This window comes from Dendrobates tinctorius, unplaced genomic scaffold (assembly GCF_039654945.1).
Source record: "Dendrobates tinctorius isolate UK_male_01 unplaced genomic scaffold, ASM3965494v1 ptg000029l, whole genome shotgun sequence".
NCBI lineage: Eukaryota > Metazoa > Chordata > Amphibia > Anura > Dendrobatidae > Dendrobates > Dendrobates tinctorius.
This window is the reverse complement of record NW_027361697.1, coordinates 5,068,624-5,092,041: the sequence shown is the minus strand read 5'-3', so window position 1 is coordinate 5,092,041 and position 23,418 is coordinate 5,068,624. Positions and strand designations below refer to the sequence as shown.

General features: G+C 49.4%; 1 protein-coding gene across 1 annotated transcript in view; it reads left to right on the top strand.

Annotated features, from left to right (window-relative positions):
* Positions 1-23,418, top strand: part of DHX9 (DExH-box helicase 9) — a 111,028-nt gene that overhangs the window by 26,408 nt on the left and 61,202 nt on the right. The window contains exon 6 of the mRNA XM_073571335.1: positions 20,444-20,592. Within this exon, the coding sequence (XP_073427436.1) occupies positions 20,444-20,592 (149 nt within the window). The remainder of the gene's footprint in view (positions 1-20,443; positions 20,593-23,418) is intronic.

The window sequence follows — 23,418 nt, the reverse complement described above, 5'->3', positions numbered from 1 at the left end:
CTGTTTTGGTTTCACCAGATTAATATAATGCCTGGGCCTTACCAGACAGATTAAAGTGATGAAACCCAAGAAAAAAATTCAATGAGCTTGTAACCTGTATTATTACCTATAGTAAGTAGATGATAATAGTACATGTCAATAACATAAGGTACTTACAGTGCTGTGCAAATTAATTGGGACAAAGCATTTTTTAAGTAAAATCGTAAGTTGGTTACCAGTCAGTGATTCAAACCAGTTTTAACTGCTTTGAACAGGCATTCACACCTGTTTAAAGCAGTTAAAACTGGTTTGAATCACTGACTGGTAACCAACTTACGATTTTACTTAAAAAACCGGATTACTTACCGGTAATACTCTTTTGTAGAGTCCACGACAGCACCCACTGAGAGAGGGGATCCGCCCCAGGAACAGGAAACCTACAGAGAGATAAATGGGGCCATACATGTTTTAGTCAATTTGTTTGGGCGATTCATCTATCTTACCCCTATATCCTTTATGCTCGCTAAGTTTAACCACATATTAAATTCTAATTACAATCTCCACCACCAAGGAGACCCATGTGTGAAAACAAATTTTAACGGGAGGGAAGTGAGCGGGTGCTGTCGTGGACTCTACAAAAGAGTATTACCGGTAAGTAATCCGGTTTTTCCTCTTCGCTACGACAGCACCCACTGAGAGATTTCCAGTGATAATCACTTGGGAGGGCACACAGTGTTAAGGACTGATCTACCAAAAGTCAAATCCTCGGTAGAGGATAAATCTAGTCTATAGTGACTATAAAAGGTAGATGGAGAAGACCAGGTTGCAGCCTTACATATTTGTTCAATTGGGACGTTGCCCTCTAGGCCCAGGAGGATGATATGGCTCTAGTAGAGTGCGCCTTAATCCCCAGCGGAGGTTCTTCTCCTTTTGCCAAATATGCCATTGTGATCGCATCTCTAATCCACCTGGATAATGTGCCTGTTGTAACTCCAGACCCCTTTCTGTTGCCCTGGAAGGAGACAAAAAGAGACCTACTCTGCCTCCAGGGACTGGTCCTATCAAGGTAGGCTAGTACAGCTCTTCTCACATCTAAGGTGTGATATTTCACCTCGTCCTGGTTTGACGGGTTCTTGTAGAAGGAAGGTAGGCATATCTCCTGAGACCTATGAAATTTAGTTGCCTGTTTGGGAAGGTAGGACGGGTCTGTCTTCAAAATCAGTCTGTCTCGTGTTATTGACAGGAACGGAGGGTCTACTGATAGAGCATGAAGATCACTTACTCTTCTAGCTGATACTAAAGCTACTAGTGTAGCAGTTTTTAATGAGAGGCACTTCACTGATGCTGAACTTATGGGCTCAAACGGGGCCTGAGTAAAGGCATCCAAAACCAGAGTAAGGTTCCATGCCGGAAGCCGAGGAATATGCACCGGTTCTGATCTTTGACAAGCTGAAACAAAACGGGTCACCCATCTATTTGCTTCCACGTTATAGTTAAATAGGGCTCCTAGGGCCGATATATGGACTTTAAGAGTATTTACTGAGAGGCCCAATTCTCGGCCTCTTTGAAGAAACTCTAAGATGGCCGTAATGGGTACTTCACCGGCTAGCTCTGCTGGGTGAAAGGCCAGGAACTTCCTCCACACCTTAGCGTATATTTTTGTTGTAGACTCTTTTCTACTTTGTAGCAGGGTATTAATCAGGTTTTTCGAAAAGCCCTTCTGCTTCAATAGTTCCCTTTCAAATTCCAGGCCGCTAGGTGTAGGGCTTTGACCTGTGGATGGTAGCAGGGTCCCTGCGAGAGAAGATCCTGGTGCAGCGGCAGGATCCACGGGTCGGTTATTGACATGGCTCTCAGCCATGAAAACCACGGCCTTTTGGGCCAAAACGGGGCTATCAAGATGACCCTCGCCCTCTCTTGTCTTATTTTCCTGACTACTGTTGGTAGTAGAACCATTGGAGGGAAGGCATAGGCTAGCTGGAATGTCCAGGGTGCTTGGAGGGCATCTAGAATGTCTGGGTTGTCTGACCTGTAGAGCGAAGCAAACCTTCTTACGCGTCTGTTGGCTCTGGTCGCGAACAGGTCTATCTCTGGTCTGCCCCATTCTGTCGCTATCGTCTCGAAGACGTGCCTGCTGAGGACCCACTCGCCCTGATATAGGACCTGGCGACTGAGAGAGTCTGCTTGAGAGTTGTCCACTCCTCTTATGTGGAGCGCCGACAAGGAGTGAAGATGTACCTCGGCTATTTCTAGGATCTTTTCCGCGATAGACATTAACGGTCCTGATCGCGTACCTCCTTGTCGGTTTATATAGGCCACTGCGGTGGTATTGTCTGTCTGGATCCTCACGTGGGTTCCTCTTAACTGCGGGAGAAATTGAGATATCGCATAGTAAATTGCTTTTAGCTCCTTTACATTAGAGGAGGTTTCTATTTAATGTTTACGCCACCGGCCTTGTATCATGTGCTCCTCCAGGTGGGCCCCCCAACCTAAGGGGCTAGCATCCGTGGTGAGCACCTTGGAGGGAGTTACCCACCATTGCACTCCCTTTGACAAATTGGTAGGATTCAACCACCACTTTAGGGATTTAACCACTTCTGGCGATAGGGACATCCTCCCTTCCAACCGCACCTGCAGTCTATCTGTTTCCTGCAGAATAGCCCACTGTAGTTTTCTGGAGTGGAACTGGGCCCATTGCACCGCTGGGATGCACGATATCAGGGACCCCAGCAAGGACATACCCTGTCTCAATGATATTATGGGTCTTCCTGTAGCATTCTGTATCTTATTGATTATGGCCACCGCTTTAGCGTCTGGTAGAAAGCATTTCTGACTTACGGAATCTACTTGCAGGCCTAGGAACCTCTGACAGGTCACTGGTTCTAGCCTGGACTTCTCCCAGTTGATTAGCCAGCCTAGTGTCTGTAAGGATGAGATAATCTTAGCTATTCTTGTTTCGCACTGAGAAACAGAATTCCCCACTACGAACAGGTCGACCAAGTAAGGGACCACTAGGGTGTCATTCAGCCTTACATACGACATCACCTCCAGCATCAATTTGGTAAATACCCGAGGAGCCATGGATAGCCCGAATGGCATTGCCGCAAACTGGAAATGCTGAATCCGACCCTTGAACCAGACCGCTACCCGCAGGAACTTCTGGTGCTCTCGGTATATGGGGAGATGGTAATAGGCATCCTTTAGGTCCAAGACTGCCATATAACACCTGGGAAACAAAAGTTGTATTGCAGAATTTATTGACTCCATCTTAAATGGCCTCAGCCTCAAGAAGGTTATTAAGCTTCTTTAAATTTATTATAGTCCTAAAAGAGCCATCTGGTTTTGGGACTAAAAAGAGGAGAATAAAAGCCCATTCCTTTTTCGTCCCCTGGGACCTCTATCAGGACCTGTTTAGTTAGCAGTACTGCAATCTCCATCTCCAGTGCTTCCTGCTGTATCTGGGACTTCATGGAAGTCAATAGGAAGAAGTTCGGTGGATGCCGAACAAATTCTAGTTTTAGGCCCGATGAGACGATATCAATGGCCCATGGGTTTGATGTTACCTTCCCCCATTGGTGGCTGAATTCCAGTAGTCTGCCACCTACCGGTGTACTGGTATTAGCGGAACCTGTCTCCTCTGAAGGGACGTTTCCCAAATAGATTGCCCCTCTATTTGGGGTCCTTATTTCCCCAGCGATCCTGGGGTTTAAAGTCTTTCTTTTTGCCAAACGGCGGCTTTCTGTAGGCCCTCCTATTAAAGGGAATATACGGGTTAGGAAAACCTTTTTTTCTCTCCCCCGCTTTTAAGATCTCGTCCAGTTCAGTGCCAAATAGGTACTTACCCTGGCAGGGTATAGCACACAGTTTAGTTTTTGTCTGCGTGTCTCCTTTTCACCCCTTCAACCATAAGGCCCGCCGGCCTGCATTGGTTAGCCCTGCTGCTCTAGCAGATAAACGGAGAGAGTCCGCTGAGGAATCGGAGAGGAAGGCCGCTGCTCCTTTAATGAGGGGCATAGAGGACAGGAGTTTATTCCTGGCCGCTCCGTTTTTAATATTGTCCTCTAGGTCATTCAGCCACACCAACATTGACCTTGCCGTGCACGTGGCTGCTATTGCGGGCTTAAAAGCTGCCGTACATGCTTCCCAGGATCGTTTAAGGAGTGTATCGGTCTTACGATCTAATGAGTCAGCCAAAGTTCCTGAATCCTCTACCGGCAGGGAGGATCTACGAGAGGTAGAGGCCACTGCCGCATCCACCTTGTGGGCTCTCGACCAAGCCGTCAATTCCTCATCGTCAAAAGGGTATTTACGCTTTGACGTTAAGGGGAGGAAGGTTCTTTGCCCCTGTTTTTCCCACTCCCTTTTTACTAGCTCTTTTATAGCTGGGACCACTGGGAATGCTCGGACTTTTCTACGTGAAATGCCTGCAAACATTGTCTTGCGGAGTCTTGGGGTCCTTACTCTCTGGTAGCCCCATGGTATTTCGGACAGACTTAACCAAGTTACTGACGCTGTCTGTAGGGAAACACGTCTGCTCCTCGTCCTCTGAGGAAGGGTATTCCTGGGATCTATCAGAGTCTAGTTCCCCGGTTTCTGACGGTGACTTTGACGCCGGCGAAGCTCCTCCTCTCGGTGAACCTATTACTCTCACGGAGGAGTGACCCCCCCCCCCAGACTACTGGAGCTGCCTAAGGCCCGTAGCTCTTCTCTAATTATTGCTCGGATATCCTCTTTTTTCCGTGAGGATTCCTCCTGTAAGGCCTCCTCAATACACGACTGGCATAATCTTTTAGGGTGGCCGTCTGGGAGGGGCTGAGAACATAAGGCACACTCTCTATTTTTCGCCTTCTCCGTTCTTTTGGCCTAAAAGGGGGGTATGGACCAGAAAAAACGGCCATCAGTTATTTATTCTGACTAAAAACACTCACCCGTGAGTCTCGTCAGCAAACTACCGGCTGCGGGGTCCGCGACTCAGGCTTAGGCGAGGCGTGGGACGGTTTTTTCTCTTTACGTTTCTTCTCCAAGGGCTCATCTTGCCTGGAAGGTCCGCTAGATTCCTTCCTGGAGCTGCCACTTCTTCTGGTGCTACTGCTTCTCCTTGTAGTACCGCTTTGTCTGCTGTCATGTGGGGATTCTACTGGCTGACTTAACGGGAGCGAAGCTGGGTCATCTATGGATGACATGACTGCGCACTGGCGCTGCGTTCGTGGCTTCTTTTTATAGCCTTTCCTATTGATGCTCCCCTTTTTTTTTTTTTTTTTTTTTCTTTTTTTTTTTTTATCCACCATTTTTTTTTTTTTTTTTTTGTCCCTTCTGCGCATGCGCGGGCGTTTTCCCGCGATCGTCGCCTCCTGTCTTGACCCCGGAAGTTCTCATACCACTTCCGGGTTGCCTCTGCCTGGGAGCGCCGCTGGAAGTGCTGATGCAGCGGCCGTCGGACGGTGACACCCACGCACCCGGCCGCAACATGTTAACCCCTTGCCGCAGGTATGACCCCCAGTAGCGCTGCCTGGCACAACGCTCAGGCTCTTCTGCTTCCTCTCGGGGGGAGGGGGGGCGCGCGGCCACCATCCCCGATATGCCCAATGGCATTTGTAATGCGCTGGCCCCTTCCTGGGGGGGGGTATACCCATGTCCCCTCAGTGAGCCTTGGCACCTCTCTTACCTCCGGCCTCACCTGCATTACCAGCTCTGGGGGGGGGGGGGAAATCACCTCCGCCCGACGCTGCTTCCAGTCCTGGGGCCCCTGCTGCTCATATTATGCACGCAGGCGGCTACCAGACCAGGTATCCTCTTCTGCGGGTTCCTTTCCTGGATCAGGAAACCAAACTGAGGGAGCGAGGGGGACCGCCCCATTTATCTCTCTGTAGGTGTCATGATCTGAAGTGATCTGACAGTTTTAAAAGCACAGAGTGGCCTTTTTTTTTCCTTTTGGCAAGTTGCCAAGGTGACTTGACTGTCCCCGGTGGTGGTTAGTGGTATCGCACCTTAGGTTTTCAGTTTAAAGTTCTCTGTAATTATAATTCAGGTGTGGGGCTCTACAAATGAGTCTCAGGGTGTGCAATCACTGCTGGTGATATTGATTCATTCATTGATTGAGTTGGTGAGAGTCTGGTGGAAGGATGGAGCTGAGGAGGAGTCCTGCGCAGCTATGGTGTCTGGACGAAGGGCTGGCATGGCGTGGTGGGGTCGCAGTGATGGTGTCAGCGGGAAGTGTCTGCATGGACTGGTGGAGTGGCGACTATGGAGAGTGGCACTCACCATGTGGGACTTGGCTGCTGAGCTGGACTCAAGCATGCTTGACTTCGTGGCAGAAGCTGAACTCATCTTTGGGACTGTTACTAAGCAGCAGCAACTGGTGCTGGACTCTGCTCCAAGGCTGCACTATGGTGAAGGATCCTGTTATGGTGATGGATCCGGGTGGAGGAGAAGACGCACGCAGGTGGAGGGCTCTGTTGCAGGAGCATAAGCACAGAGCATAAAGCTAAGTGGTGTCCCCCTGTATTGTCTCTTTCCCTCATGTGTGTTATTAGTGCAGTGGTGGGATTAGTCTCCGCACCGCCCAATTCCCTAGTGAGGGTTTAGGGTCAGGGCGAGCAAGGGTTTAAGGTTCGCGTGCGGCGACAGGTGCGGAGCCTGTATAGGGGACGTTAGGAGTGCAGGGACGCTGGCTCAGGGGAGCTCAGGAGGTCTCCACTTCCCTATTCCCTATTGCAGGGCCCACCATTGTTAATGTGACCCAGGTCCCCCTTATTTAATTCGCCTTACTGGAGACGGGGTTTCCAGAATGTATGTAGAACGTGTAATTCCTAAATTCGCCAGGTGGAGGCGGTGTATCCATCTGCACGTTTTATTATTTAAATTCGCCCCACTGGAGGCGCTGTATCCAGGGTCACGTGTGTTATGGGTCCGCCTTGCGGTATCATCTGCGTCCAGACACACGTGACCGTGACAGTAGGTTTCCTGTTCCTGGGGCGGATCCCCTCTCTCAGTGGTTGCTGTCGTGGCGAAGAGGAAAAAATGCTTTGTCCCAATTTGCACAGCACTGTAGTTAACACTATTTTGATCAAAACATAAAAGTCATCCCAACGCAATAATGTGTACCCGATCAGGACGTTCTGTCATCTGGTGTCGGCCGACCTCAATGTAGATATTCCCGATTCTGCTCTACTGTTCAGACACCCTGCCCTTGGGAAGCCATGTAGATGAAATTGCCTACCTCATAGTCCCATTTGGGCACACCTTGTCGTGGTGGGATCAAAATAGTAATAACTAGGTACCCCATTTATTTACATCAGTGTATATGCTCATTTTGTGCTTTCTTGGGTTTTGTCTATGAAATGTACGCAATGTGAACGTGTTCTTACACATTGCATATATACCTTGGGCTCTGGCTCATTTTTGGGGGTTTTGCTTTAGATTAAAGTGATGGTAGTGAAAATTAACTGTTTTTCTTTGTTTTATTGTTTTTAACATTTCTCCTACGCCTCATTGGGCGACACAGACAGTGGGTGTTTTGCTGCTGGCCACTAGGAGGACACTAAACCAGAAAAAAAGTTAGCTCCTCCCCTGCAGTATACACCCTCTTGCTGGCTGAGATTTCTCCAGTTCTTGCTTAGTGTCTGTAGGAGGCACTTGGGTCCGTTTTTATTTTCATTTTTGATTTTCTGTACATTTTTATTTTTTAATTAACGGAGTGAAGGGGGCGTCGGTTCCTTTCTACGGCCCGCTCTCCCCCGAACCAACAACAGGCAAGCACGCTGAGTATACCTCCTCGTTACCTTTAATGTGACGAATGGGGCTAATTCCTCTGACTATAATTCCTTTACGGTCGGTACTCCACGGATACAAGGGCGAGCGCAACAGAACAAAGCACAGGAGTGCATGGAGAGGACTTGAGCAGCACTTTTCGGATGCCCTGAATCAGCCCCAGAGCTCTCCATCCCCCTGCCACAGGGTGGAACGATTGAGCAATACCCCTTTAAGACCTCCTCCAGCTCTGCTACATCGCCCGGAGGATGAGACACCTGCAGCTGGAGGGCCCCGGACAGCGCGACCTGCCTGAGCACAGGAGTGGAGGTATGGGGTCGGGTCCTTGTCCCCGGGAGAAGCGCTGACTTAGCGTCAGCGGCGTTACCCCCCCCCACCCCCACCCCCCCCCCCCCCGCCCGGCGCTTACCGCGGGGAGGCCAGAAATTTAGTTCCCGGCTTTTAGGCCTACTAGGCCAGAATTTGCATAGCGGCGCCTGTTCTGGGACTGCCGCAAAGCGTGAACACTGACGGACAGAACCTGGTGTCACACAGGACCACCGTTATTCCTCTCGGGGACGCAGCACAGGACCGTGGGTAAACTGCATCTGCCCTCAGATTAAAGCTTAACCCCTTCTCTGCACATTCTCTGCAGCGCTAGGCTCTGCCCATAACCCTTTCAGGGGAGCGAGTCTCCATCTAAGAAGCTAAATGGGCTGCTAAAAAGCACACTGCGTTTTTTACCGTGTGTACCACTTGCAAGACTGCTTTGCCCAGTGCCCAGACTAATCCATTATGCACGGACTGCGACCCCCGACTGCGCCCCAACCTGCGCTCCAACGCCCCTCACCGCCGCTGCTAACGGGCCTCCTGCGTTTAGTCCCCCTGAGTGGGCTGCGTCCCTGTCACGGTCTGTGGAGTCACTGACCCAGGCTATAGACGCCCTCCGGGAATCCTCTAAGTCAGAAAGCGTCTTTACCGCCCGAGGAGGGCCCTGGCGATGGCCAGGAACCATCCACCAGCAGGGGCCGTACTCGTTCAAGGGATGGTCAGGTCTCTAGAAAGCGGACCCATGACTCGTCCTCTAGTCCCGTTCGCACGTCTGCATCTGTGACTCCTGTCTCTCGCTCTCCCTCTCCTGGAGTTCTCAGCGAGCTCGACTCTGAATTCGAATCTGACACGTCAGCCCCTCAGAATCTCCCAACTGATCAGGAGTCGCTTGATTCTCTTATGGAATCAGTCAACAGGATTCTGAAGTTGGATGAGGATAATGTTCCTGCTCCAGCACATCCTATCTCACTTAAGAAAACCAAGCGTGTGCACAGGTTATTTACCAGCCATCCGGACTTTAAGGAAATTGTCCAGAAACATAGAGATCGTCCTCATAAATGGTTCACAGGGCAAAAGTCTACTGAGGCTAAATACTCTTTTGCTCCAGACCCTAATGAAGGATTGGTTACAATCCCCTTCGGTGGACCCTACTGTATCGTGTCTTGCTTCAAAAACACTCCTATCCGTTTCTGAGGGCTCCTCAGTCAGATACCCCTCCGACCGTCAAATTGACTACCTGGCCCGCTCAGTTTTTTTTTAAGCTTCAGGAGCGGTGCTTTTTCCATCTTTCGCGGCGACTTGGGTCGCTAATGCAATGGCCGCTTTGGAAGAAGTCTTAATTACTGCCTTCTAGGGTAGCAATCTTCCTCTGGAGACAACCAGCATCACCAGGCAGATAATTCACACAGGAGATCTTGTAGTGGACGCTTCTTTTAGATGCCGCAATTGTGCTGCTCAAACTGCCACTAATGCGATCTCCATTAGAAGAGCCCTATGGCTCCGCAACTGGCGGGCGGATGCCACATCTAAAAGATCGTGGATTTCTCTGCCCTTTCAAACTGGTCGCCTTTTTGGAGAGAACTGGACCAGCTTATTTCTGATACTACCGGGGGAAAGAGTACATTCCCCAACAAAAGGCTGTTCGGCCGTTTCACAACCAACAGCCAACGCGTTTTCCAGGTCACCACCTGACAGCACACTGGAGGATGTCCTCATCCGGAGTGGGAAAGGAAACCACAAGAGTTCAAAAGGATACTCCCCCCTACCATCCCTCAGTGTTTTTCCTGTCCCACTGCGGATAGGAACGACGAGAGGAATATCCAACCGTTCCATGCAGATGGTCAGGATCGGGGGGCCCAGCCTTTTCCCTTCCTACCTGGAGAGATCTGCAGCTGACACCCGACAGAGGGTCCCTCAGCTATCCCGGTGTAGCGCTGCTCCTGGATGTAGAGTCGCTTCCTCCTGACGGGGGCTCTCGACTCTGGATGCCACCACCGCCAGACCGCCTCTGGGAGCCCACTGAGCCCACAAGCGGCTCACTGACAGTTACCGCACCTTCCCCCGCCTGCCCCGGGGAACTCGGGAGTCGCCATGCCTGGAGACAGAGGCATGCAGCAGCAGGCGCACGGCATAGACCGAGGGCACCGCAGCAGTCGCCCCCATCCAGACGGGTCGGGGGGCGCGTCGTCGGCCGGGGACGCGTCACTTCCGGTTGCGTCATCGGCCGGGGACGCGTCACTTCCGGTCGCGTCGCTGCAAAGCCCTCTGACAGCGACCGCCCGGTACCACAAACCGCAGCGGCATAAACCCACCAGGGAAGTGGGCAGGCGTCCGTAGGAACGGATCAACAGCGCAGCTACAAGGTGGTACGCAGGCTCTGCTCAGGGGGGCCAGGAAGGAGACACGTCACCACTTACAGGTCTGTGTCTCCACAGTGGCCGACAGACAGCGACGATCTCCACCATTACCAATGGAGGACCAGGTTAAGACGGAGATGGGAGCAGAGAGCCAGGGTCACGTGAGTAACCTCTGAAGAGGTCACTGCAGAGCCCGTAAAGATAGACCCCCACAGAACCCGTATTTTATATGTTCTAGGGGGGAGCCTCCACTTCTGAGAGAGAGGACCCTAAGCGGAAGGATAAGAAGTGTCCGATTTGCTCTAAGAAGCTAAAGGACACGTGGCAAAAGACCCTCTGTGACGCATGTGCAAAGCGTATAGTGGGGGAGGAGCAGGCTACTTTCATGTCTAACATGAGAGCGATAATCAGAGAGGAAGTCCAGGCCTCGGTATCCGGTCTAGCCACTTCCCAGACCACGCAGGCGAATCCCCAGTCATCCAGGAAAAGACAGAGGGAGTCGGATACGGCTTCTGAAGACATTCTGTCCGAGTCAGACGCAGAGGAGGAGGAGATCAGAGAGCACCCGGAAAGGGGAAGGAAATATCTGTTTTCGTCTGGGGATACAGACGAACTATTGGGGGCGGTACGGCAGACTATGCAGATCGAGGAACCCCCTCCTTCCCTCTCAATTCAGGACGAAATGTTTGGGGGGTTGCGCTCCCAGACTTCAATGGTCTTCCCAGTAAATGCCCATATACGGGCAGTGATACTGGAGGAATGGGAAGAGGCAGAGAAAAGGTTAACTATCCCCAGAGACTTTAGGTTGCATCTGCCGTTTGACCCGGAAGAGGTCAAAGTCTGGGAGAAGGTCCCCAAAATAGACATCCCCGTAGCAAAGGTGTCAAAGAAGACGGCAATTCCGTTCGAGGATTCCTCAAGCTTGAAGGAACCCCTAGATCGGAAGGCAGATGGGCTCTTAAAAAGGGCCTGGGAAAGCTCGGCGGCGGTCATAAAGACGAATATAGCTGCAACATCAGTAGCACGCTCCATGCATCTATGGATAGATGACCTGGAAGAGCAATTTGTCAGATAGAACCCCGAGGGAAACCATTCTGAAGTCCCTCCCTTTACTTAAGTTAGCTACTGGGTTTTTGGCCGACGCCTTGGCAAAATCAGTTAGGTTCACGGCCAGGAGCCAGGCCTTGTTCAACACAGCCAGAAGGGCTATCTGGCTTAAAAGTTGGGCCGGGCGACATGCAATGAAAAAATAAACTGCTCAATTCCCTTCTCGGGGGGCAGGGTCTTCGGGCCTGTGCTCGATGACAACCTGGAAAAGCATCAGATGAAAAAAAGGGGTTCCCTGAAGAGAAGCGTAGGAGATACCAGCCCTTTCGTAGATCCCGTTACAACCAGAGAACGGACTATAGGGGGAAGGGGAAGTCGGGTCGATGGAGCTACCCCAAAGGAAGCGAGGGTAGAAATAGGAACAGAGAACATCTTTTCCGGGCCTGGGTCCAGCTCCCGGAGAAAATGACGCCACCAGAGTAGGGGGGCGATTGCGGGAGAATGGCAGAAAATTACCTCCAGCCCCTGGGTACTACAGATCATCTCTCAGGGGTACAAGGTAGAATTCAACTCCCTGCCCCCGAACAAGTTTTTAGTCACCAGTTCGCGTCTCAGTTCAGCTTCCCCCATGTGGTTGGACATTCAGGATCTCCTGCACATGGGAGCGGTCACTCCTGTTCCCACCCAGGAGGAAAGCAGAGGGCACTACTCAAGCCTCTTTGCAATAAAAAACCCTCGGGGGGGAAAACAGAACCATAATAAACCTCAAACCCCTAAACAAATGGGTAACATACAGACGCTTCAAAATGGAATCAATAAGATCTACGATTCCACTCCTGGGGAAGGGAGCAGTAATGTGCACGTTAGATTTTAAAAAACGCGTATTATCATGTCCCTATCCACCCAGATCACCAAAAGTACCTCAGATTCGCGGTCGAAAGAGACGGCATGATTTACCATTATCAGTTTCGCTGCCTACCCTTCGGCCTTGCGTCATCCCCGAGAGTCTTCACAAAAATTAATGATCAAGGTAGTAGCCTACTTAAGGGACCGGAACATCTTTGTGGTCCCGTATCGAGACGACTTCCTAATTATAGCCGATTCGGCAGCCCAGCTCAGGGCCGACTGTCAGTCCTTGATCTCCACACTGCAGAGTGTAGGATGGATCATAAATTGGTCAAAGTCAGATCTTATACCCAAGCCCAGAATAAAATTCTTGGGGGTCACGCTAGACTCAGAAAGAAGATTGTCTTATCTACCAACCGAAAAGCAGACCATGATGCCGAAGAAGATCCGGCAATTCTCAAAGAATCGGGTATCGATCAGGGACGCAATGAGAGTCCTGGGGCTGATGACTTCATGCATTTCCTGTGTCAGATTGAGTCAGTTCCACTCCCGCGACCTGCAACGCACAGTCCTAGCGTCCTGGGACAGAAGGCAGGGCTCACTGGACAGCAAGATACTGTTGACCCCCAGGAGCCAGAAGATCGCTATTGTGGTGGACCATTCCGAGAAACCTAGAGAGGTGTCTCATGGGTTCAGTCTCCGGAGGTTGTAGTAACAACGGAAGCGAGTCTATTCGGCTGGGGCGGACATGTCGCAGGGAGGTACCACCAGGGGCGATGGAGTCCGGAGGACAGCAACAGGTCCTCCGTCAGAGAATTACATGCAGTCTGGAAAGTACTGCTCGTCGCCGGGTCTCACTTGAAGAACAGACACGTCAAAATTATGTCAGACAATACCACAGCAGTGGCCTTTCGCCGTCACCAGGGCTGACAAGACACCCAACACTTCAGGGCTTAGCGGATCAGATTTTCAGATGGGTAGAAAAGGAGGTCCTCTCAATCTCGGCCGTGCAATTGGAGGGCTCTCGGAACCAGATCACAGACTTCCTCAGCAGGAAAAGGATAACTGCGACAGACTGGGAGCTCAACAACGAAGTGTTCAGCAGCCTGTGCGATCGTTGGGGACAACCAACAATAGACCTGTTCGTGGACAAAGGGAACGCAAAGCTCAGGACCTTTTACTCCCTGAAACCCCTGGGAAATCCGGCAGGAATAGATGCCCTATCACAATCTTGGTGCAGGGGACTGTTGTACGCCTTCCCGCCCCTAGCCCTCATTTCACGGGTCCTCAGGAAAATCTGCGAGGACAGAGCCAGGGTCATACTGGTGGTTGCCTACTGGCCAAGAAGAAGTTGGTTTCCCCTACTCAGGAAACTAGCGGACGAGGAACCCATTCTCCTGCCAAGAAGAGAAGACCTCCTCCATCAGGGCCTGGTCCTACGTCAAAGACCGGAGGCTTTCCACTTGTCAGCCTGGATCCTGAGTGGCAGGTCCTAAGAGCAAGGGGGCTATCGGACAAAGTTATTTCTACCTTACAAGCCAGTAGGAAACCCGTGACTACGGCGATATATAACAAGATCTGGAAAAAGTTCTGCAGCTTTTGTGGAGAGGCGACAGTCGGAACTGACCAGCCCAACATCCCGAAGATACTTGATTTCTTGCAGGAAGGGTTCAGAAAGGGCCTTAGACCCAGCACTCTGAGAGTGCAGATAGCAGCCTTGAGTGTGTTCTATGACACAGCTCTATCATCACACCCATGGGTAGCCCGGTTTTCGAGAGCGGTGAAAAGGCTTAAACCCCTAATTGGGAAGAGCATACCACCCTGGGACCTTAACCTAGTCCTCAATACGTTATGCAAACAGCCGTATCAGCTAGGGGCAGAGATAAATATCGGTAATCTCTCTCTCAAAACAGCCTTTCTGGTGGCAGTCACCTCAGCCAAAAGGTTAGGAGAACTGCAGGCCTTATCAACCCAAGATCCCTATTTACAGGTGTTTAGTGACCGTTTAGTCCTAAGACTTGACCCAGCTTTCCTGCTCAAAGTTATCTCAAACTCTAACATGAACCAGGAAGTAGTACTCCCTTCCTTTTTCCAGTCTCCCAAGAATAGCAGGGAAAAAAACTACCATAATTTGGACGTAAGGGAAACTGTACTCGGGTACCTGGACGTCACCAGACCCTGGAGGCAGGATAGCAACCTTTTCGTCCAATACAGAGGCCCCAACAAGGGGAAGAAAGCATCAAAATCAACAATAGCAAGGTGGATTAGATCCACTATTAGCATGGCATACAGAGCACAGGGTCAGATTCCCCCGGGGAACCTTAGAGCCCACTCAACTAGGGCCATGGCCGCTTCATGGACAGAAAGACGGGGAGCTTTGGCAGAACAGATCTGCAGGGCAGTGTCTTGGACCAGTCTTAGTACTTTCTCCAAGCACTATAAACTAGACATAACATCCACACAGCTTACTTTTGGGAGAAAGGTACTCCACGCAGTGATCCCGCCCTAAGACCAATATACTTTGGTACTACTCCAGTGTGCTGTCAGGTGGTGACCTGGAAAACGGTAATTGGACCTACCGGTAATTGTGTTTCCAGGAATCCATCCTGACACCACACTAGAGGACATCCTTCTCATCCGGAGTGGGGCAGGAAACCACGAGAGTTCAAAAGGATCCTCCCCCTACCATCCCTCAGTGATCTCACAAAGTAACACATCTGGATGGATGCAAACATAGTTTTTATTCAATGTTTTTTTTTGTCCACGACAAGTGGGGTCAGGGAGCTGGTGTTCTCCGGATACAAGAGGAAAATTTCTCCCCCCTCCAACACGTTTTTTCCGATTTCACCCCCCCCCCCCCCCCCCAAAAAAAAATAAAATAAAATAAACGGCAAGAGCCTCCCTTCAGGCTGTTCAGGCTCTGCAAAGGTCAGGCTCTGCAAAGGGACAGTCATCATCCCGGTCCCTCAACACGAAAGGTTCAGGGTTTTTTTATTCAAACCTTTTTGTGATTCCAAAGAAGGATGGGACGATATGGCCCATACTGGCTCTCAAACTGTTAAATCAGTTTGTCGAGGTGCGGCGATTCCGAATGGAATCTCTTGGACCAGTTGTCGCTTCCATGGAAAAGTTCCTAGCATCCATCGACATCAAGGACGCTTACCTTCACACTCCGATCTGCCCGTCCCACTAGCAGTTCCTGCGTTTTGCAATTCACGAGGAACACTTCCAGTTCGTTGCCTTGCCCTTTGGACTCGCCACCGCCCCCAGGGTCTTTACCAAGGTCATGGTGGCTGTCATGGCCATTCTTCACTCTCGGGGAGTAGTAGTGTTACCGTATCTGGACGACCTGCTCATCAAGGGTCCGTCCCTTCCAGCCTGCGAGGAATCCGTGGATATAACAGTTAATACACTTTCTCGTCTGGGGTGGAAGATAATCTTCGAAAAGTCTTTCCCAAAACCGTCTCAGAAGTTTTCCTTGTTAGGAATGATCTTGGACACTTCCCGCGTGTTGGTCATTCTCCCTCCAAAAAAGACCCAAGCCTTACAACAGGCAGCGCGGACTCTTTCCTGACCGATTTCTCACTCACGAATGAGAATTTTTGAAACGATGGTGGCAGCAATAGCAGCAGTCCCATTCGCACTGTTCCATCTCCATCCCTTACGATATGCGTTGCTGTTAGCTTGGGACAAGAGCCCGTTCTCCCTGGACCGTCGGTTCCTTCTGTCCCTGCAGGTCACACAAGTTCTCTTCATCCAGAAGTCTTTCAGCAGATTTGTCATCGTTGGGGTACTCCGGATGTGGACCTCATGGCCTAAAGACTAAACAACAAGGTTCCTCGGTTCATTGCCCAATCGCGCAATCCATGTGCCATCGGCGCGGACGCCCTAGTTTCTGCCATGGCACCGGTTTCAGCTCCCATACATCTTTCCCCCTCTTCCCTTGCTTCCGAGGGTCATCACGATCAGAGTGGAGGGAGTACCAGTGATCCTAGTCGTGCCGGATTAGCCGCACCGAGCATGGTACGGAGAACTAATACAACTAGTCGCCGACGTCCCCTGGCGACTTCCGGAACGCATGGATCTACTCTCTGAGGGCCCGATTTACCAACAGAACTCCAGGGCCCTGTCTCTGACGGCGTGGCCGTTGAATCCTGGATTTTAGCACAGGCTGGCTTCTCTCACAACGTGATTTCCAACATGATTAGTGCTAGGAAGCCTGTGTCCATGCGCATCTATCACCGCACCTGGAAGACCTTCTTTTTGTGGTGCAAGGATCATGGTCGATCCCCTCTGGTGTTCTCCATTCCGGCCATATTGGAGTTCCATCAATCCAGATTGAACTCAGGCCTCGCGCTTACCTCGCTCAAGGGCCAAATTGCGGCCTTGTCAGTGCTTTTCCAATGCAAAATTGCCACCAAACCTCAGGTCAAGACGTTCATTCAAGGAGTTTCCCATGTGGTGCCTCCTTATAGAAGGCCATTGGAATCATGGGACCTTAACCTGGTTCTCTGGGCCTTGCAGAAGGTCCCTTTCGAACCACTGCAGGATGTGTCATTGGCCGTCCTCTCTTGGAAGGTTGGCTTTCTAGTGGCAGTTACATCAATCAGACGAGTTTCGGAGTTGGCAGCCCTGTCCTGCAGTTTTCCGTTCCTGAATTTTCATCAGGAAAAGGTAGTTCTCAGGACGTCCCCGTCCTTCCTGCCCAAGGTAGTCTCCTCTTTCCATCTCAACGAGGAAATTGTTTTGCCTTCCTTTTGTCCGGCGCCAGTCCGTCGCATTGAGAAGGCCCTCCACACCCTGGATGTGGTTAGGGCGCTGAGACGGTACGTTTCGCGGACGGCTCCCTTCCGCAAGTCAGATGCCCTGTTCATACTTCCAGAGGGGCATAGGAAGGGCCTAGCCGCTTCAAAAGTAACGCTCGCCAGGTGGATTCGCTCAGCGATTCAGGAATCCTACCATGTCAGGAATGCAAAAAGCAAAAAACACAAATATCCTGAACTAAAAGTAAAAAATATACTGCAAATAATGCATAAAGGTAATAATAATAATAATGGTATTTAGTAAACATAATTTTGATCAAAATAATGTACAAGCCATCCCGCCACGTCACGGCAACCCTTGTGGGACAGTCCCTACTCTAGTATTTAAAACCTTATCACTTGCCAAGTGGCGTGAATGTGAATAAGGGTCGAGCGACTGAACCACTTGTAACAGCTTAGGCCAGACTGGATGGCTTTCCCAGCTCAGAAAGAGGGCGGTCACACCCATATATGCACTGAATGCACAATGAAATGAATAAAAAACAAATCTGAACTGAGAAAAGTAAGTTAATGTGTATGCACAATGTAAGTGCATATAAACACATGACCATTAACCAGAGAAAACAAAAAGCAAAAAACACAAATATCCTGAACTAAAAGTAAAAAATATACTGCAAATAATGCATAAAGGTAATAATAATAATAATGGTATTTAGTAAACATAATTTTGATCAAAATAATGTACAAGCCATCCCGCCACGTCACGGCAACCCTTGTGGGACAGTCCCTACTCTAGTATTTAAAACCTTATCACTTGCCAAGTGGCGTGAATGTGAATAAGGGTCGAGCGACTGAACCACTTGTAACAGCTTAGGCCAGACTGGATGGCTTTCCCAGCTCAGAAAGAAGGCGGTCACACCCATATATGCACTGAATGCACAATGAAATGAATAAAAAACAAATCTGAACTGAGAAAAGTAAGTTAATGTGTATGCACAATGTAAGTGCATATAAACACATGACCATTAACCAGAGAAAACAAAAAGCAAAAAACACAAATATCCTGAACTAAAAGTAAAAAATATACTGCAAATAATGCATAAAGGTAGTAATAATAATAATAAGGGTATTTAGTAAACATAATTTTGATCAAAATAATGTACAAGCCATCCCGCCACGTCACGGCAACCCTTGTGGGACAGTCCCTACTCTAGTATTTAAAACCTTATCACTTGCCAAGTGGCGTGAATGTGAATAAGGGTCGAGCGACTGAACCACTTGTAACAGCTTAGGCCAGACTGGATGGCTTTCCCAGCTCAGAAAGAGGGCGGTCACACCCATATATGCACTGAATGCACAATGAAATGAATAAAAAACAAATCTGAACTGAGAAAAGTAAGTTAATGTGTATGCACAGTGTAAGTGCATATAAACACATGACCATTAACCAGAGAAAACAAAAAGCAAAAAACACAAATATCCTGAACTAAAAGTAAAAAATATACTGCAAATAATGCATAAAGGTAATAATAAATACTAGAGTAGGAACTGTCCCACAAGGGTTGCCGTGACGTGGCGGGATGGCTTGTACATTATTTTGATCAAAATTATGTTTACTAAATACCCTTAATAATAATATTATTATTATTATTATTATTATTACCTTTATGCATTATTTGCAGTATATTTTTTACTTTTAGTTCAGGATATTTGTGTTTTTTGCTTTTTGTTTTCTCTGGTTAATGGTCATGTGTTTATATGCACTTACATTGTGCATACACATTAACTTACTTTTCTCAGTTCAGATTTGTTTTTTATTCATTTCATTGTGCATTCAGTGCATATATGGGTGTGACCGCCCTCTTTCTGAGCTGGGAAAGCCATCCAGTCTGGCCTAAGCTGTTACAAGTGGTTCAGTCGCTCGACCCTTATTCACATTCACGCCACTTGGCAAGTGATAAGGTTTTAAATACTAGAGTAGGGACTGTCCCACAAGGGTTGCCGTGACGTGGCGAGATGGCTTGTACATTATTTTGATCAAAATTATGTTTACTAAATACTATTATTATTATTATTATTATTATTATTATTATTATTATTATTACCTTTATGCATTATTTGCAGTATATTTTTTACTTTTAGTTCAGGATATTTGTGTTTTTTGCTTTTTGTTTTCTCTGGTTAATGGTCATGTGTTTATATGCACTTACATTGTGCATACACATTAACTTACTTTTCTCAGTTCAGATTTGTTTTTTATTCATGTCAGGAATGCGCCTGTCCCAGCGGGGACTAAGGTGCACTCTACCCGGTCAGTGGGTGCCTCTTGGGCCATTCAGCATCAGGCCTCGGCAGAACAGGTCTGCAAGGCTGTGACTTGGTCCAGTCTGCATACCTTTACAAAACATTACCAAATTCATTCTCAGGCCTCTGCAGATGCAGCTCTCGGCAGACGCATCCTGCGATCGGCAGTACCTCAGTGTTGACTCATTGTTACATGGGATATTAGCAGATGTATGCTCCCCACCGAGGGACTGCTTTAGGATGTCCCACTGTCTCTATGTCCCCCAATGAGGCGTAAGAGAATTAGGGATTTTTGTGTACTCACCGTAAAATCCTTTTCTCCGAGCCATTCATTGGGGGACACAGCACCCGCCCTGTTTAGCCTACTGGCTCATTTGTAGCATTCTTAGGTTTTGACATAGTTATTGTTGACTGTTTAAGCTCCTACTGCTTTTTTTCACTGAACTGGAGATCTCTCATCCAGCGAGAGGGTTTATACTGCAGGGGAGGAGCTAACTTTTTTTCTGGTTTACTTAGTGTCCTCCTAGTGGCAAGCAGCATAACACCCACTGTCTGTGTCCCCCAATGAATGGCTCGGAGAAAAGGATTTTACGGTGAGTACCCAAAAATCCCTATTTTTTTAGCAGCAGGGAGAGGCTTAAGCCGCAGCAGCTGGCTTCTGCCTTTTGTCACCCGCTGCTGCTCTCCTGGCACTGGGCGGGTCCCCCTGACTCACGAGCCCGATAGCAGCTTCATGGTGTGCCGCTATTAGCGATACGCTACTGGCTGGAGACCCTAGGCAGCTGCCGTCCCTGTATGCCAGCAGGTGTCAGTGCCTGGGCACACTGGCGAATCCTCTAGTTCTCAGGTAGGCCAGTCCGACCCTGCCTGCATACACCTTAGACTGTTGTCCAAAGCTGTTGAAATCAGTGGAATCTGCTGATGTTTGTCTAATGTGCATGGGGGTCTTAAATGTAGTAAAATGGACAGTCCGTGATGGCAAATCTTTCCTACACTTTAAAATTTTTTTTTTTTTTTTGTTTCTCCCTTCTGAATTAATCCTTTTGTGTTGTCTTCTTGACATTTTAGACATTGGAGTCTGAAGAGGTCGACTTGAATGCAGGTTTGCATGGGAACTGGACTCTTGAAAATGCAAAAGCTCGTCTCAATCAATTTTTTCAAAAGGAAAAGTCACAAGGCGATTACAAGTACACAGAAGTGGGGCCTGATCATAACAAGTATGTTTTGTAGATTCTCGTTTATCTGCTGCACAAAATATATTGTTAGTGAATTCTGCTGCCGGTTCCACGATATTATTTCATTCATGGCAAGGAAGACTTAGTTTAACAGTTTTCTTGTGGCCTGGAGGTTAACCGAATTTACACACATGACAATGAGAATATTGACCTCAATATTTCTGGATATTAAGCACATGCATTAAAAATATCCATATATTAACTGCAGTACATACTAAGGTTTGTAGCTCATTGATGTGTGCCTGCAGCGGGTATTCACACAAAGGATGGTAGAACGGGTGAACCACCTACCTGCTTTTGATTTAACTGCCAGTGTCTTAAAGGGTTATTCCCATCTTCAAAAACTGGTATTGTGGATTAAAGCTGTAAATCTAACTAATATTGCAATTTACTGCTTGTAAATTTAAAAAAAAATGCATGAAAATTTTTTTTTTCTTCTGTTTACAGCTTGTTGTCTTGGAGACTGACCATTGCTGTAAAAATAAGCAGAAGATGATGTGCAATGCTTACAAGTTTTTTTCTATTGAGCTTGTAAGCATTGTTTTACAAAGAACCTGTTGAATATGCTATTTGCCTGCAGATACAGCATTAGTCTGCTGGTAAATGGCATTACAATACTGCCCGGCCACCATACTGCAAGTGTGGCTATTGAGAGAAAATTAATGTATTTCCTTCCGGTAGCCACCAACTTTTAGTTATGGGGGCATGCATGGTGCAATTGGTCACTGCTCACCGTGCTATGAGCGGCGGCTGTTGGTATGCCTGGCACTTTGACAGATCGCTTTGCACTGATGAAATCTAGGAAGTGCCCAGTTGTGCCTACATCCATCGCTCACAGTATTGTTAGTGTCTACCAAGAAGAAAAAAGTTTAATTTCTCTATCGCTTCATTGGGGGACACAGGAACCATGGGGTGTATGCTGCTGCCACTAGGAGGCTGACACTATGCACAGAAAAAGGTTAGCTCCTCCTCCGCAGTATACACCCCTCCGACCGGGACTAATTTCGTCAGTTTAGCTTAGTGTCAGTAGGAGGTGGACACGGGTCTTTCGTTAGACCCATATCTACCTCAGTGTGCGTCGTTTCTTTTCAGGTTCCGGAGGGATACAGAGTGAAGGATCACATCTGTAGTCCCACAAAGAGACTATGAGTACGGCGTGTACTGCCACTCCGTATCCTCATGGCTCTCCACATCCTCATGGCTCTCCACAGCAGGACCAAGAGCCCCTAACACGGCTGCGTGTCATGCGATCCAGACTGGCCTCGTCCCCGGTCTCCCACCCACTCACCCACCAGAGCTTGTCGGTTTGGAAGAAGCGCGGACATCCTTCTACAGCCACTTGGATAATGAAGATACCTCTTCTTTCTCCAGGTTTTTCCTCCTCAGAAGATGGAACAGACAGAGGGTAAGTATGGGGCTCCTGAGTGACATGTCTCCCGAGGAATCACGGTTCCTCTCAGCTTTTGGCCTCTTTCCTCACCCTGCCAACCCCCCCCCCCCGGCTGCACTTATCTTATTCCATCTCTGCAGCCGGGCTCCAGGCAGGGATCCAGTCGGGAGCGGTCGCCGCGGCAGTGCAGCAATGTCTCCGCGCCGCCTCGCGTTTCCCGGCGGCCGCCGCATTTACTCCAGGCCCCGGCTTCATTTTGGGCCTTGCTCTGCGTCGCAGCCACGCCCCCGCCTTCATACTTAAGCGGACTTCTCTCCTGCCCGTTTTAGGCCCGCCCACCGCTCTCTCCCTCCGTGTTATGCTGGGCGGCGCTCGGCCCTACCACTCCTAGCCTGTCTATTGTCTGCGGGCGGCGCCATCTTGGCCTCCTAACTGTGGTTAGCTCCGCCCATCCCTTTTCCTCGGTCTCATCAGGAAAGTGTGCGCTTTCTACCCTGCACCTCTCAGGCTGCCGCCATTTTGTCAGCCTGTCAGCCGGACTCGTGGCCACTGCAGGTCCAGACGAGCTGTGCAGCATCGCTTGCTGGAAGTATCTACAGGACACTGGACCATGAGTAAGCTCTGCACTGCAGACTGACACCCTCCTCTGCCTCCTGTCCCCCAGCCTTCCGACACCGCTTCAGTGTTTTTCCTTTCATTATGTTTAACTCTAAGCCTGATCGTGCTCATCCTCCTGCTTCCTCCACTTGCACTTTAGTCAAGTACTTTGCATGTTCATCTTGCAAACGCAAGCTTCCTTCAGGTCAGTCCACTCCCCTCTGCCTCGACTGCATCAATCCTATTGAGCCTGCCACCCAGGAGCCCCCTATTGCTCCACGTGAGAGTGAATCCCCTTAATCTCAGACCCTAGTGGCCGTTCTTGATAAGTTGCCCCTGGACACTTCTGTAGGATCCAGCAGGTCACGAGGCTCCATCTGAGCCAGCCAGCATTAGCCGCAAGAGGCCCAGGCAGGATCTCCGGCTGGAATCCTCTCCTCGCCCCATTTCGCCACATAGTCCTTCCCAGCAGTCTCCTTCCCGTGCCGCCTCCTCCCCCGAGTCAGGCGAAGCCTTCTTGGATGCGCCATCCGAAGGGATTTTAGAGCTGGATTCGGACCATATCGCGGACATGAAGGTTACGGTACAGAACCTCATTGCAGCGATCAACCACACTTTCGAGATCAGACTCCCCTGCGAAACCCTCAAATCAGGAGGTTTCGTTCAGACGGGCAGAAGCACCTTCTAAGGTCTTCGCTTGTTTGAGAAGCTCCTTACCAGGCAAAGAGAAAATCCGACCAGGCGCTTTCAAAGAGGGAAGCGTCTCGGCGTGCTGTATCCATTTTCTCAAGAGCTCACCGACAACTGGTCGGCTTCCCCCT